The sequence below is a fragment of the Aotus nancymaae genome, unplaced genomic scaffold, assembly GCF_030222135.1.
Source record: "Aotus nancymaae isolate 86718 unplaced genomic scaffold, 86718_ANA_hifiasm-v0.15.2.pri h1tg000028l, whole genome shotgun sequence".
Classification (NCBI taxonomy): domain Eukaryota; kingdom Metazoa; phylum Chordata; class Mammalia; order Primates; family Aotidae; genus Aotus; species Aotus nancymaae.
In genome coordinates this window covers 37457056-37470051 of record NW_026988441.1, presented here as the reverse complement: position 1 = coordinate 37470051, position 12996 = coordinate 37457056, and the positions used below count along the sequence as shown (strand labels likewise).

The 12996-nt window shown below is 43.2% G+C and overlaps 1 protein-coding gene across 6 annotated transcripts in view; it reads right to left on the bottom strand.

Annotated features, from left to right (window-relative positions):
- Positions 1-162: 162 nt before the first annotated feature.
- Positions 163-12996, bottom strand: part of LOC105706208 (putative adhesion G protein-coupled receptor E4P) — a 51271-nt gene continuing 38437 nt past the window's right edge. For 5 of the 6 annotated variants that reach the window (XM_021676808.2, XM_021676812.2, XM_021676809.2 and 2 more), the window contains 5 exons: positions 11080-11146; positions 10400-10491; positions 7393-7573; positions 4818-4913; positions 163-2899 (listed from right to left, as the gene is read on the bottom strand). In XM_021676808.2, coding sequence (XP_021532483.2) covers positions 2774-2899; positions 4818-4913; positions 7393-7573; positions 10400-10491; positions 11080-11146 — 562 coding nt within the window. In that variant the 3' untranslated portion in view covers positions 163-2773. Of the gene's footprint in view, positions 2903-4817; positions 4914-7392; positions 7574-10399; positions 10492-11079; positions 11147-12996 lie in introns of all 6 variants that reach the window. The other variant, XM_021676813.2, reaches the window with a different exon arrangement.

The following is a 12996-nucleotide window of genomic DNA, read 5'->3' as shown; positions in this document are numbered from 1 at the left end:
CACCCAGGTCTCCCAATGCCTGACAACCAAAAATGCCTCCAGACATTGTTGACCATCCTGGGTGGGGCCGGAGGTGGGAAGGTAGGGGGGTGGGGGGTGGGGGTGGGGAAATGGGTGGGAGGTGGGAGGAGGGTAAAAATACCCGCCTTGAGAACTCCTGCTTTCAGTCGCCTTTTTAATTGAAAGAAATTAAACATTGTATCTAGAAGCAAATCGGAATGATGACATTTTAAAGACACTTATTTCAACATAACTTTAAACATTCAGATCCATCCCCCTCAGGAGATGGACCACGCACCATCCCTGAACCTGCTCCAACTGAATACGTTACACTATCACTTATCTAGAAGAAAAGAAAATAAAGGCTCATGCCTTTACGTAATCCCAGTGCTTTGGGGTGGGCTGAGGCGGGTGAGTCACCTGAGGTCAGGAGTTGAAGACCAGCCTGACCAACAGGTGAAACCCTGTCTCTATTAGCTGGGCATGATGGCACATGCCTGTAATCCCAGCTACTTGGGAGACTGAGAGAGGAGAATTGCTTGAACTCAGGAGGCAGAGGTTGCGGTGAGCCAAGATTGCGTCATTGCACTCCAGCCTGGGCAACAAAGAGCAAAACTCTGTCTCAAAAAAGAAAAAAAGAAAAGAAAATGTTCCACACTCACCACTTACCAGAAAGGTTGTGCTCTTAGTCATAGCTTCCCCAACTTCTGATAACAGAGAGGGAGTTGTAGAGTATAATTTCCTACTTCTCAGCTGGGCTCGGTGGCTCACGCCTGTAATCCCAGCACTTTTGGAGGCCGAGGCAAGTGGATCACCTGAGGTCAGGAGTTTGAGACCAGCCTGGCCAACATGGTGAAACCCCATCTCTACTAAAAATACAAAAATTAGCCGGGCGTGGTGATGTGGCCGGGCATGGTGGTTCATGCCTGTAATCCTAGTACTTTGAGAGGCCTCGCGAGGTAGGTGGATCACCTGAGGTCAGGAGTTTGAAAGCAGCCTGGCCAACATGATGAAACCTCGGGTCTACTAAAAATACAAAAATTAGCTGGGTGTGATGGTGGGCGCCTGTAGTCCCAGTTAGGAGGCCGAGGTGGAAGAATCGCTTGAACCTGGGAGGCAGAGGTTGCAGTGAGCTGAGATCGCGTCACTGCACTCCAGCCTGTCTGACAGAGCGAGTCTCTGTCTCAAAAAAAAAGAAAAAATGCCAAAGAATGGAAGAGGCAGGAAAGAAAAAAGGCAGCCTTCAAGTTGGAAGGGAGGAAAAAGGGTCAGTAGCAGAGCCAGAATTCCAACCTGCAGCACCTAGAATACATGGCTTATTTATTCTGTCTTTCTGCAACCATCATGGACCAGAGAGTCAACAGCAACATGAGTAGGAATTCGGCACAAGGATTTGTCAGCTGCCCAGGAAGACTGCTTTTATCGCAGCTTTTATTCACGTACATTTGAAATTATGCAAAATAAAAAGTTGCGCTGCGTACAGAATGTTCTTTAACTCATGTGTACGTGGAGGTTCAAAAAGTCTCAGGCAGGCTGGGTGCAGTGGCTCACATCTGTAATCCCACTACTTTGGGAGGCTGAGGCAGGTGGATCACCTGAGGTCAGGAGTTTGAGACCAGCGTGGCCAACATGGTGAAACCCTGTCTCTACTAAAAATACAAAAAATTAGCTAGGTATGGTGGGGAGCACCTGTAATCCCACCTACTTGGGAGGCTGAGGCAGGAGAATCTCTTGAACCCGGAGGCGGAGGTTGCAGTGAGCTGAGATTGCACCACTGCACTCCAGCTTGGATAACAAGAGCAAAACTCTGTCTCCAGAAATAAAAAATCTCAGGCAAAGAAAATGGGGAAAATGTCAGTGTCTTGGACAAAAGAGCCTGTGCAGGGACAATGCACCCCTAAGCTGGGATGATAATGTGTTTTCGTATTGTGAAATGCAGCACCCTCTTTAATATTGATCCATATGGAAGTTGTTGAATTATGTGAATGTGGAGTGATGATGTAAGGTCTTTGTGAGCATAAAATACAGCAGAGAGGCCAAAAAGGGAACTATTAGCTGAATCCAGATGCCATTTAGAGTTTCTGGCAAGGTGGTAATAGCTGCAGGAAGAAAATCCACCTCTCCCACCTGCCATCTTTAAAATGTATCCTTTGGGCAGGTGCGGTGACTCATGCCTGTAATCCCAGCACTTTGGGAGGCTGAGACGAGCAGATCACGAGGTCAGGAGTTGGAGACCAGCCTGGCCAACATCATGAAATCCCGTCTCTACTAAAAATACAAAAAATTAGCCGGCGTGGTGGTGGGCACCTGTAATCACAGCTACTTGGGAGACTGAGGCAGGAGGATCACTTGGGAGGGAAGGAGGGAGGGAGGAAGGGAGGAGGAGGAAGAGAGGGAAGGAAGGAAAGAAGGATGAAAGGAGGGAGGAAGGAAGGAAGGAAAAAAGGAAGGAGAGAAGGAAGGAGTGAAAGAAAGTGGAGGTTGCAGTAAGCCAAGATAGCACCACTGCACTCCAGCCCAGGCAACAGTGCGAGACTCCTTCTCAAGAAAAAAATAAAAATAAAAACAAAAAATAAAATGCATCCTTCAGACACTTCATTGTACAGGCCACACTACTGGATTCTGGATCTAAGAATTCTCCCAGATGTCCTGTTCTTTCTATGAAGATAAAAAGCCAAAATAGGTGAATGAGCCTGGACTTTTCACAGGAAAGCTAGAAATAGTGGCATTTGTCTGGTCTGCGTGCGACCCAGGGGTGCTGTGGATAAACACGTCAGTTCATTTTCAGCCAAGTAGCAGAGACGAGATGAACCTGTGGCTGCAGTTGCTTGGCTGAATCTGCAGCTGATGATGGAGTGTCTCCTTTATGAAAGAATTCTGAGGACTTCCCCACTTCTTCCTACTTAGGGGGAAGAGAATAAGGAGAAAAGGTGAACGAGATTGTAATACCTCAGAAATTAACTAAAACTTCTAACTTGCCCAGAGATGACAAGCTAGGATTTCTGTAAGGTCTGAAGCTCAATATCTGACTTTACAACTTCCCGCTCTCCTCCAAAAAAACTCCACAATCCTCATGCCTGTAATCCCAGCACTTTGGGAGGCAGAGGTGGGCAGATCACGAGGTCAAGAGACAGACCAGCCTGGCCAACATAGTGAAACCCCGTCTCTACTAAAAATACAAAAATTAGCTGGGCGTGGTGGCACGTGCCTATAGTCCCAGTTACTCGGGAGGCTAAGGCAAAAGAATTGCTTGAACCCGGGAGGTGGGGGTTGCAGTGAGCCGAGATTGTGCTACTGCTCTCCAGCCTGGCGAAAGAATGAGACTCCGTCAAAACAAAAAACAAAAAACAAAAAAACTCCACCGTCTATAATGGTCATTTTCTTTTATCTTTTCACAAACATTTACAGGGACTTCCTGTGCTGCCAGGCAGCCTTCCAAGCGCTTAACTTATTTGACATCATTTAATCCTCACGATGAGAGGTGCTACCCTGGCTGAGAAGCTCTCTGTCCCAAAATAAAGCTCCTATCTCTTGAAACAGCTCTGTGGGCTCAGCAATCAGGCTGCCACAGGGACAGACCCAGTTTCACGAGTCACAGCATGCAGGAATCTGTGGTTTCTGACCAAAGTACTTAGACTCTCTTCCTCGTCCTCCAAATCTAGACAATTTCGCAAACCGGAGGGTTTCTTTTTGTTGTTTGAGACCTTACTCTCTTGCCCAGGTTGGCATGCAATAGCACCATCTCAGCTTACTGAAACCTCTGCCTCCTGGGTTCAAGCGATTTTCCTGCCTCAGCCTCCCCAGTAGCTGGGACTATAGGCGCATGCCACCACACCAGGCTAATTTTTGTATTTTTAGTAGAGACTAGTAGAGATGAGGTTTTACCATGTTGGCCAGGCTGGTCTTGAACTCCTGACCGCATGATCTGCCCGCCTCGGCCTCCCAAAGTGCTGGGATTACAGACGTGAGCCACTGCACCTGGCCAAAGTCATTTTTATCATACACAGCCTTCAATTTTCAGTCAAGTGCCAGCTTCTTGTAGTCACTTTATTTAAAACTAGAATCCTTCCACCCTGTCACTCCTGGCTGCTCTCCATTGCTCTATTTTTTCTTTCTAACATTTATAATAAAATTCACTTTTGGTTGTCATTCCCTGCACCCAACTAGAATGTTAGTTCTGTGAAGTCAAAGACGATTGTCGGGAAAAAAAAAAAAAAAAAAAAAAAGACGACTGTCAGTGTTTTCACTAATGGTTCTCCAGCAGCTAAGCAGTGCCTGGCCCAGAGCGGACAATAAATATTTGTTAAATGAATGTTGTTAATAAATTTTAAAAATTACTTTTTGTTAAATATCCTTTGGATGTTTGTTGAAGGAAGAAAGGAAAAGAGAGAGGAAGAGGAGAGAGGGATAGAAAGAATGAAACAGAGAGAGAAGGAGGAAGGGAGGGAAAAGAGATAGTGAAAAAGACAGAAAGAAAATGTAAGGAAGGAGAGGGAAACCAGGAATGAGGGAGAGAAAGAGACTGAGAGAGAGCAAGAAGAAAGGGAGAAAAAGGAAGGAAGAAAAGAGGGAGGAAGAGAGGGAAGGGGGGCAGAGGGAGGAAAGAAAGGAGGGAGGGAGGGAGAGAGAGGGAAGGAAGGAAAGAAAGAAAGAAAGGTTCTGGTTTTGGTCTCAAAACCCAGAAAGTTCAGCTGTATAGTACCGGAATCTAATGGAATTTCTCTCTCTCTTTTTTTTTCCAGATCAAGGAACCAGGAAGCTTCAAGAGGCATGAGATGTCGGATTCCAGTAAGGCACTCAGAAGGAGCTGATCTTACCGTCTTGGTTTGGGTAGTAGAGCGCGACATCTCAGTGCTTTCAGTTTCTACCCCTTTCCGGATCCCACTAAACCATTTTTTGTATTCCATTCGCACCTGGAAATTTGAGTAGAGAGGTCCGTGTTACATCCAGAGCTTGGTTTAGGAGAAAGGATCCTAAAATGCAAGGCTAAAGATAAAGATAGCAAGCCCTACCTTCTTTCTAGTTTTCCATATAATCTTGGCCATGCTATTGTTGATTCATTTTATTTAAACCTTGTAAAAAGGTGTATATTAAATGTCAGACACTAGGACTCAATAGATGATGACTGATGATGGTGATGAAGTGACTGTTGATGATATTCATGGTGATAATGAAGGAAACTAAGATGATGGCGATGATGAGGAGGAACGTGATGGTAATGGTGATGATGGTGATGATGAAGGTGATAATGCTGAAGGTGATGATAAAGATGATGAAATTGATGGGGAAGGTGATGGTAATGGTGATGATGGTGATGATGAAGGTGATAATGCTGAAGGTGATGATAAAGATGATGAAATTGTTGGGGAAGGTGATGGTAATGGTGATGATGGTGAGGGTGATAAGCTGATAGTGATGATGATGATGTTGATAAAGATAATAAAACTAACGGTGAAAGCGATGGTAATGATGATGATAAGATGATCATGATGATGGTGATGTTGATGAAGGTGAAGGTGATGATGGGTCATGGTGATGGTGATGATAGTGATGATGAAAGTAATGTGAAGATGATGAAGGTGATGATGGTGATGATGATGGTGAAGGTGATGATGCTGAAGGTGGTGATGATAAAGGTTGTGGTGATGACAGTGATGATAATAAGGGTGGTAATGAAGGTGATGCTAATGGTGATGATGATGGTGATGAAGGTGACTGTTGATGGTGGTGGTAATGAAAGTAATTAAGATGATGCTGCTGATGGTAATGGTGATGATGGTGATGATGAAGGTGATGATGAAGGTGGTGATAAAGGTAATGAAACTGATGATGGCGAAAGTGATGGTAATGGTGATGATGGTGAGGGTGATGATGAAGTTGATAATGAAGGTGATTATAGTGATGATTATGTTGTGGGTGATGATAGAGGTGATGGTGATGATGGTGAAAGTGGTGATGATCATAATGAAGGTTATGGTAATGGTGATGATGGTGATGATGATGATGAAGGTGATTATGATAAAGATGATAATGATGGTAATGACAAAAGTGATGGTGATGATGCTTAGATGATAATGCTGTGGTGTTGGTGATTGTATGATAGTGAAAGTCACCATTTATTGAACACTAGTCATATTTAAGACCTTGTATATGCAATATATTACTTAATTCTTACATAAATGGAGTGAGGAAGACATTTCTCCTACCCACAATTAAAGGTGAAGAAGTTGAGACACTTGCAGGTAAATTGACACGCTCAAGGTCACACAGCCAGCACTGGAAGCCTTGCCATTCTTACTCAGAGCCCTGACGCTAACCATTACACTCACCCATCCTCTGTGAGTCCAAGAATTGCCTGTGATTTCAAGAATTGCCTTACTCTAACCTCCTTAATATGCTAAAATGACATTTAAAGATTTAATGCCCAACATCATTTTACAAAGACAAATTATATTTTACTTCTGTGAGTGAGAAGTACCAAGCATGAAGGCACTAAAAGATTGCAGAGAAATTAATGACATGTTAAGATAGCCTTTTTTGCCACTAGCACCTTAACTGCTGGTAGTTTTATTCAACAGCAAAGGGAAAACACCGGAAAGACTGGTCCTAATTTTCTATGGAGAGTAAAATTGAAATAACAACCCTCACTGAGATCTTAATATGTGCCAAGGACTATGCTAGGAGATTGCACTGATTCATTTTAATCTTCAAGCCTCTACTGAAGGCATCACCACATTTGCAGATGAGAAAACTACAGTTGATGCTCAGAAGGGATAAGCAGTTTACCCAGAGTCACACAGCCACCTACTCAGCAGAAGAACTGGGATTAGACTTGAAGTTTCTTTGAGTTTGTGGGAAGATTATCCATCCCTGAAGTATGGTCATGTCACTTTCTTTGACCAATTAAATGAGCAGAACAGAGGTGCCTCACTACAAGGTAGAATCTTTAAGAGAGCTAAGCTGTGCTTTCCCACAGTCTCCCTTTCCCATGCCATGAAACCATCAATGTTCTAAAGAAGGGGCCACACCTTCAGCCTGCATCCCAGAGGAAAGACGATGTGGGTTAAGTGGGTTAAGTCACAGTTATGTAGCACAAGCAAGAAATAAACATTTATTGTTGTAAGTTGCTAAGATTGAGTGTGGGAGGCAAGGGGCTATTTGTTATTGCTGCATAATCCACCTCATCCTGACTGATCCATGCTCTTCAGAGATATGTTACAACACTAAACAGATGAAACTCACAGCATACCCCAGCAGCACCTAAACCCTCATCACCAAATCAAGGCAACCCCAAAATACAATTATAAAAGGTCAGGGAAGAGTGAGAATGTGAACAGCCATTCAATTAGACTTTGGGACTAGGCCGATGACAGGCAAAATAATTATCCTTACCTGGCGATTAAGGAGACAGTGTACCACAAAGAGCAACACTCCCTGAAGGACGTTGGTGATGGTGAATGAGTATGCAATGATTGATCCAATCGTCTTCCCTACTTCTTCAACCATAAAAAAGCCAAGGCCCCAAGAACAGCCCAGGATAAATAGCTGAGCAATGGCTTTAAATGTCATGACTCTGCAGGGAATAAAAGTAATAACAACTACGGTTTACTAGGTATTCACTACAAGTGTAGTTAATATTAGCACTAACTAAATGCTTTGTGTGCATTCCCTTATTTAAACCTCACAACAGCTTCATGCAGTTAAGCAACATATACGACAAGGTCACACAGCGTGAGGATGAAGCGGAACCAATGGTTTCAATCGTGGCAAATCCCTGAGAATAGTGCTCCCCGCCCCGCCCCGCCGTTGAAAATAATTTGATTTTTCTGCATGTCTTCTGCCTAGACTTTTTGAAAGATTTGTGGGAAATGCCTTCTAGAAATTTGTATTAAAAAATTGAATAATGATGAATTCCTGACTTTAGAACATAACATAATGTTGGGTTTCTTCACACAAAAATATATTGTGTTTCATATAATGGAGTGGGATTGTTGATGGCAGCTGGCTGGGAGTGCTAATGAGTGTGTGCGTGTGTGAGAGAGAGAGAGAGAGAGACTTTACTTTTTGTGTTACCACCATGGAAATATAAACTCTGCGAGGGCATATTAATGACAGGCTTTGTCTGTTTTACTCACTGCTGTATTTCCAGTGCCTAGAACAATGCCTAGCATATAGTAGATACTCAATAAATATTTTTTTTTGAGGCGGAGTTTCACTCTTGTTACCCAGGCTGGAGTGCAATGGCACAGTCTCGGCTCAACGCAACCTCCGCCTCCTGGGTTCAAGCAATTCTGCCTCAGCCTCCCGAGTAGCTGGGACTACAGGCGTGCACCACCATGCCCAACTAATTTTTGTATTTTTAGTAGAGACGGGGTTTCACCTTGTTGACTGGGATGGTCTCGATCTTTTGACCTTGTGATCCACCCACCTCGGCCTCCCAAAGTGCTGGGATTATAGGCGTGAACCACCGCACCCAGCTGGTACTCAATAAATATTATGGTTTGTGATAAGCTTGCTAATTAGTCCTTCCTGTTCCTCATTTGGTTCCTAGGTTTTCCACAGCTGCTATCTAGCTTGGTAGTTTTTCTTATATCCAGCCCTTCTTCCATTTATGCTTACAGAAAAGACAGACAACCTACCTATATCTCCTTTAGGAGATGGCATCACTGGCATATCAGGATTCTCCCATGACAGCCTTCTGTTTGGGCTAAATGGTGCCATATGGCTTCATCTTACTGACTATAGCCAGGTGCCCCAGTGAAGACCCCTGACCTATCAGGAGTCAGTCAATCAATTTTCCCCCCAGCCAACCAGATTTTCTCTCTTAAGCATTTGAAGTAAGAGGCTTGGAGAATGGACCTGTGAAACCCCTTTGGGGTGGCTCTGCCCTGTTCATCAACTGTGGGAAGTCAATCTGCAGGGAGAGAGGACAGAAACAAGGTGCAGGAAAAGGGAGCCACAGATACGCGATTCTGCAGCGCAGTGGTTCATTCTGAAGCTTAAAAGGCAAAGGGACTCAAGTGGATGGGGGCTTCTAACAGATCTGGAACAAGTTTGTCGACTCTTCTTTCCCTACCTCCCCTTCCTGCCACGATGTCTGAAATTTCTAGAATCTAACTCCTTCCTATTGAAAGAGCACAATGTTTCCATGATGTCAGTGTTAATTTCAGATTTATTACTTAGGAAACAGACAAGATAGTTAACCTCTACCCCAAAGGATGATATTAACTTAGAGTAGCACAACAGGAAAACAGTCTATTCACCAGCAAGAGGAAGAAGCTAGCAGCAGGGCATTGCTGCTGGGGATTAGATCAGACATGGGGCATGCTGTTTGCAGTTCTGAGGAAGAAGTGAGGCATTTGAGGGTAAGGAATTGAGAAATAGGGGGATGGAGAAATACTAAGAAGGGTGACACTTTGATCCTCGAGGATTGAGGAAACCAAGGTTAAGAAATGTCAAATTGGTCTGATAAGTAGAGGAGACTAGACACAGGGTCTGAAATTAGACAGATAGTTCTTTAGTTTTCATGCACATGACTCACCAATGCAAGATCCTTACCCACTCTTGGGTAAGGTGAGCTGCTGGCTCATATTATCAATGAGTGTATTACCAGCATTCACCACATGGGTTGAAATTATTAGCATTCTGTGAAATAATATTGGTAAATACCCAGCATCTATCAAGATCCTATTTAATACTTGTTTTTGTTAATTATTTCTAATAGCTTAGATTGGTACCCATGAGAACTGAGTTTCTACAATGAAAGAAAGTGGAGTCCAGAGGTGTATGGACTCTTGGTGAAGTGGGAGGAGGATGTTGATACTCTTGGAATTAATTTCATATGAAGAGTATGTAATACAAAGGAGGTATTTGATGAATGTTTTTTTGTTTTGTTTTGTTTTGTTTTCGATTTTTTTTTGAGACAGGATCTCACTCTCTTGCCCAGGCTGGAGTACAGTGACATGATCCTAGTTCACTGCAGCCTTGACCTTCCAGGCTCAAGTGATTCACCATCCACAGTTTCCCAAATAGCTGGGACCGCAGGTGCACATCACTATGCCCAGCCAATTTTGTAAATTTGTTCTAGAGACAGGGGTCTCAAATATGTTGCCCAGGCTGGTCTTGAGCACCTAGACTCAAACAGTCCTGTCTCCTTAGCCTCCCCAGGTGCTGGGATTACAAGTGTGAGCCACTGCACCCAGCATGAATATTTATTTAATAAGGAAATAAAGTTACCTGAAAATCAGAGTTTCTATTTTTTCTATAAATTGTCCTTCACATACTCTTTATCATGTACCAGAATAATTTATATCATATTTCTGCATGGGTTATTTCTTTCCCCAAAATGTGGTCATGTAGGAATAACGTGTGGGTACTACTGCTTCTGATGCCCTCTTACCTGGTGTCCTGAATGGTGGAAACATCTTTATTGAGGGAGGAAAGTTTGCTTCTCAGAATCCACAGAATTTGGAAGTAGAACACCAGGTTTATCTGTGGAAACCACATGAAAAAAATGACTTGGAATTTTCATTTGGGGCCATTTTATATAATCTAATTTGAGGATGACATAAGAATCTTTTCCCAACAGACACAGGTTTTATAAAGATGGTATGCACACATGTTCTGCTCTATTATGTGCAACACACAGCAAGTACCCTGTAGTTGCATTTGGTGCTTGATTAGGGTGACTATACAACTTATCATTCAAACCAGGCCACTTTGAAAGTGGAAGGGTGCTGTTAATGTCTCTACCAGGGAACAGGTGTCATCAGAAAGTCCTGGCAAACAGGAAACCATGTCACCCTGTGTAGAGACACCAACAGTTAAATATATGTTGAATGAATGAATACAGCGTTTTAAAAAGAAGTCCCAGGAGAGGTGATATTATTACATCAAAGCAACAAGTAAGCCAGGAGGAATCCAAGAAAAGAAAAATGAAGACAGTACTTTCAGGAAGAGGGGTTGATCACATTAGGCTGTATTTCCTTATCTTCTTATATCCCCTTTAACAGATAAGAAACCCATTTTGTGTGCTTGGTCAACCCAAGGTGGGCACACCCATAAATAAATATCACCTACCAAAATAATGACTGCCACTGGCCCCATGAAGCTCCAGATGAATCCTTTATCAAGCTTGAGCCAGCAGCTGTTGAGAGAGGGAGAAGCATTAGCTGCCTCTTCTTGGGAGAAGGCAGAGTTTGAATGCCGGCTCCTGGTGCAAGATCCGAACAGGGCCAGGAGTTGCTTGACTCAGAATTCTGAATTTTAGATGGAGTCAGATGTGGGCACTTATCTGACACAGATATATGCTCTGAGGCTGAGTTTTCTCAAGGCTATAGTAGGAATGATCAAAGTACTGGAAAGATTAAATGATTACTGTAGCTGTATACTGAGGCTTGAAGCTCGGTAATGCCAGTTCTGTGGCTTCGTTGTTCTCTTAAATAGTGTTGGCCATTCTAGGTCTTTTGCCTCCTTTATCTAAACTTCAGAATCCGTTTGTCAATAGCCACAAAATAATTTTCTGGGATTTTGATTTGGAAGATATTGGATCTGTAGATCAAGTTGGGAAGAGCTGATATCTTGACAACATTGAGTTGTCTTATCCATGAACATAGACTATCTCTTTATTTGGATATCCTTTGATTTGTTTTTTCATCAGAGGATTTTGTCATTGCTTTCATATAGAATTTGTAGGAAAGATTAAATAAGATAATGTGCTTGAAGTTTTTGAATAGAGTTCCTAGCAATGAATTAACGGTACTAAATGTAGTTAGCAGGTCAATAATGATTGCTATAATGAGCAAGAGAGTAAAAACAATAATTTAACTACAGCTACAAAAACCAACTCTAATTAAGCATATTCCATGCACCAAGTACTCTGTTGTCCAAATAATTTGTTTTATTTTTTGGCTTATGATAGCAAAGGTAGTATAACTTACTTTATTTTATTTTATTTTTTTGAGATGGAGTCTCACTCTGTCACCCAGGCTGGAGTGCAGTAGCGTGGTCTCAGCTCACTGCAACCTCTGCCTCCTGTGTTCAAGCGAGTCTCCTGCCTCAGCCTCCTGAGTAGCTGGGATCACAGGTGTGTGTGCCACCATGCCCAGCTAATTTTTGTATTTTTAGTAAAAACAGGGTTTCACCATGTTGGTTAGGCTGATGTTGAACTCCTGACCCCGTGATCCACCCACCTCGGCCTCCGAAAGTGCTAAGATCACAGGTGTGAGCCACCATGCTGAGCCCAGATAACTTTTTTTTAAAGGGAACCTGAGAGCCTGACTCCAACTTTCGGTAGGCAGAAAAGCTTCCAAACTCAAGTTCTATTCCAAGGGTTGCCAACTATGGCCTATGGGTCAGATCCAGCCCACCACTTGCTTTCGTAAGTTTTATTGAAAGACAATCATACTCATTCATTTATGAATCAACAATGCTGCTTTCACACTACATGGGCAACCTTGACTAGTCACCTCAGTGACCCCATGGCCTGCAAAGCCAAACATATTTACTATCTGGCCCTTTATCAAAAATGTTGGTCAACTCCTCTACTATTTTATCTCCAAGCATTCTGGCAGGATGTGGAGTTGAACCTGGAAACAAAGCATCTCTTTGACTTTAAGAGGGATAACATCATTGGGAGGCCAAGGCAGGAGGATCACTGAGGTCAGGAGTTCAAGACCAGCCTGGCCAACATGGTGAAACCCTGTCTCTACTAAAAAATACAAAAATTAGCTGGGCATGATGGCAGGTGCCTGTAATTTCAGCTACTCGGGAGGCTGAGAGGGGAGAATCGCTTGAACCTGGGAGACGTGGTTGCAGTGAGCCGAGATCATGCCATTGCACTCCAGCCTGGTGACAGAGCAAGACTCCGTCCCAAAAAAAGAAAAAAGAAACTGCTGACTTCATAGGGTCGTGGTGAGAATGGCATGAGCTACTTACTGCATAGGGGAAGCACTATTTCTCACGCATCATAGGCCTTTGATAGTTTTAATAGTGGTG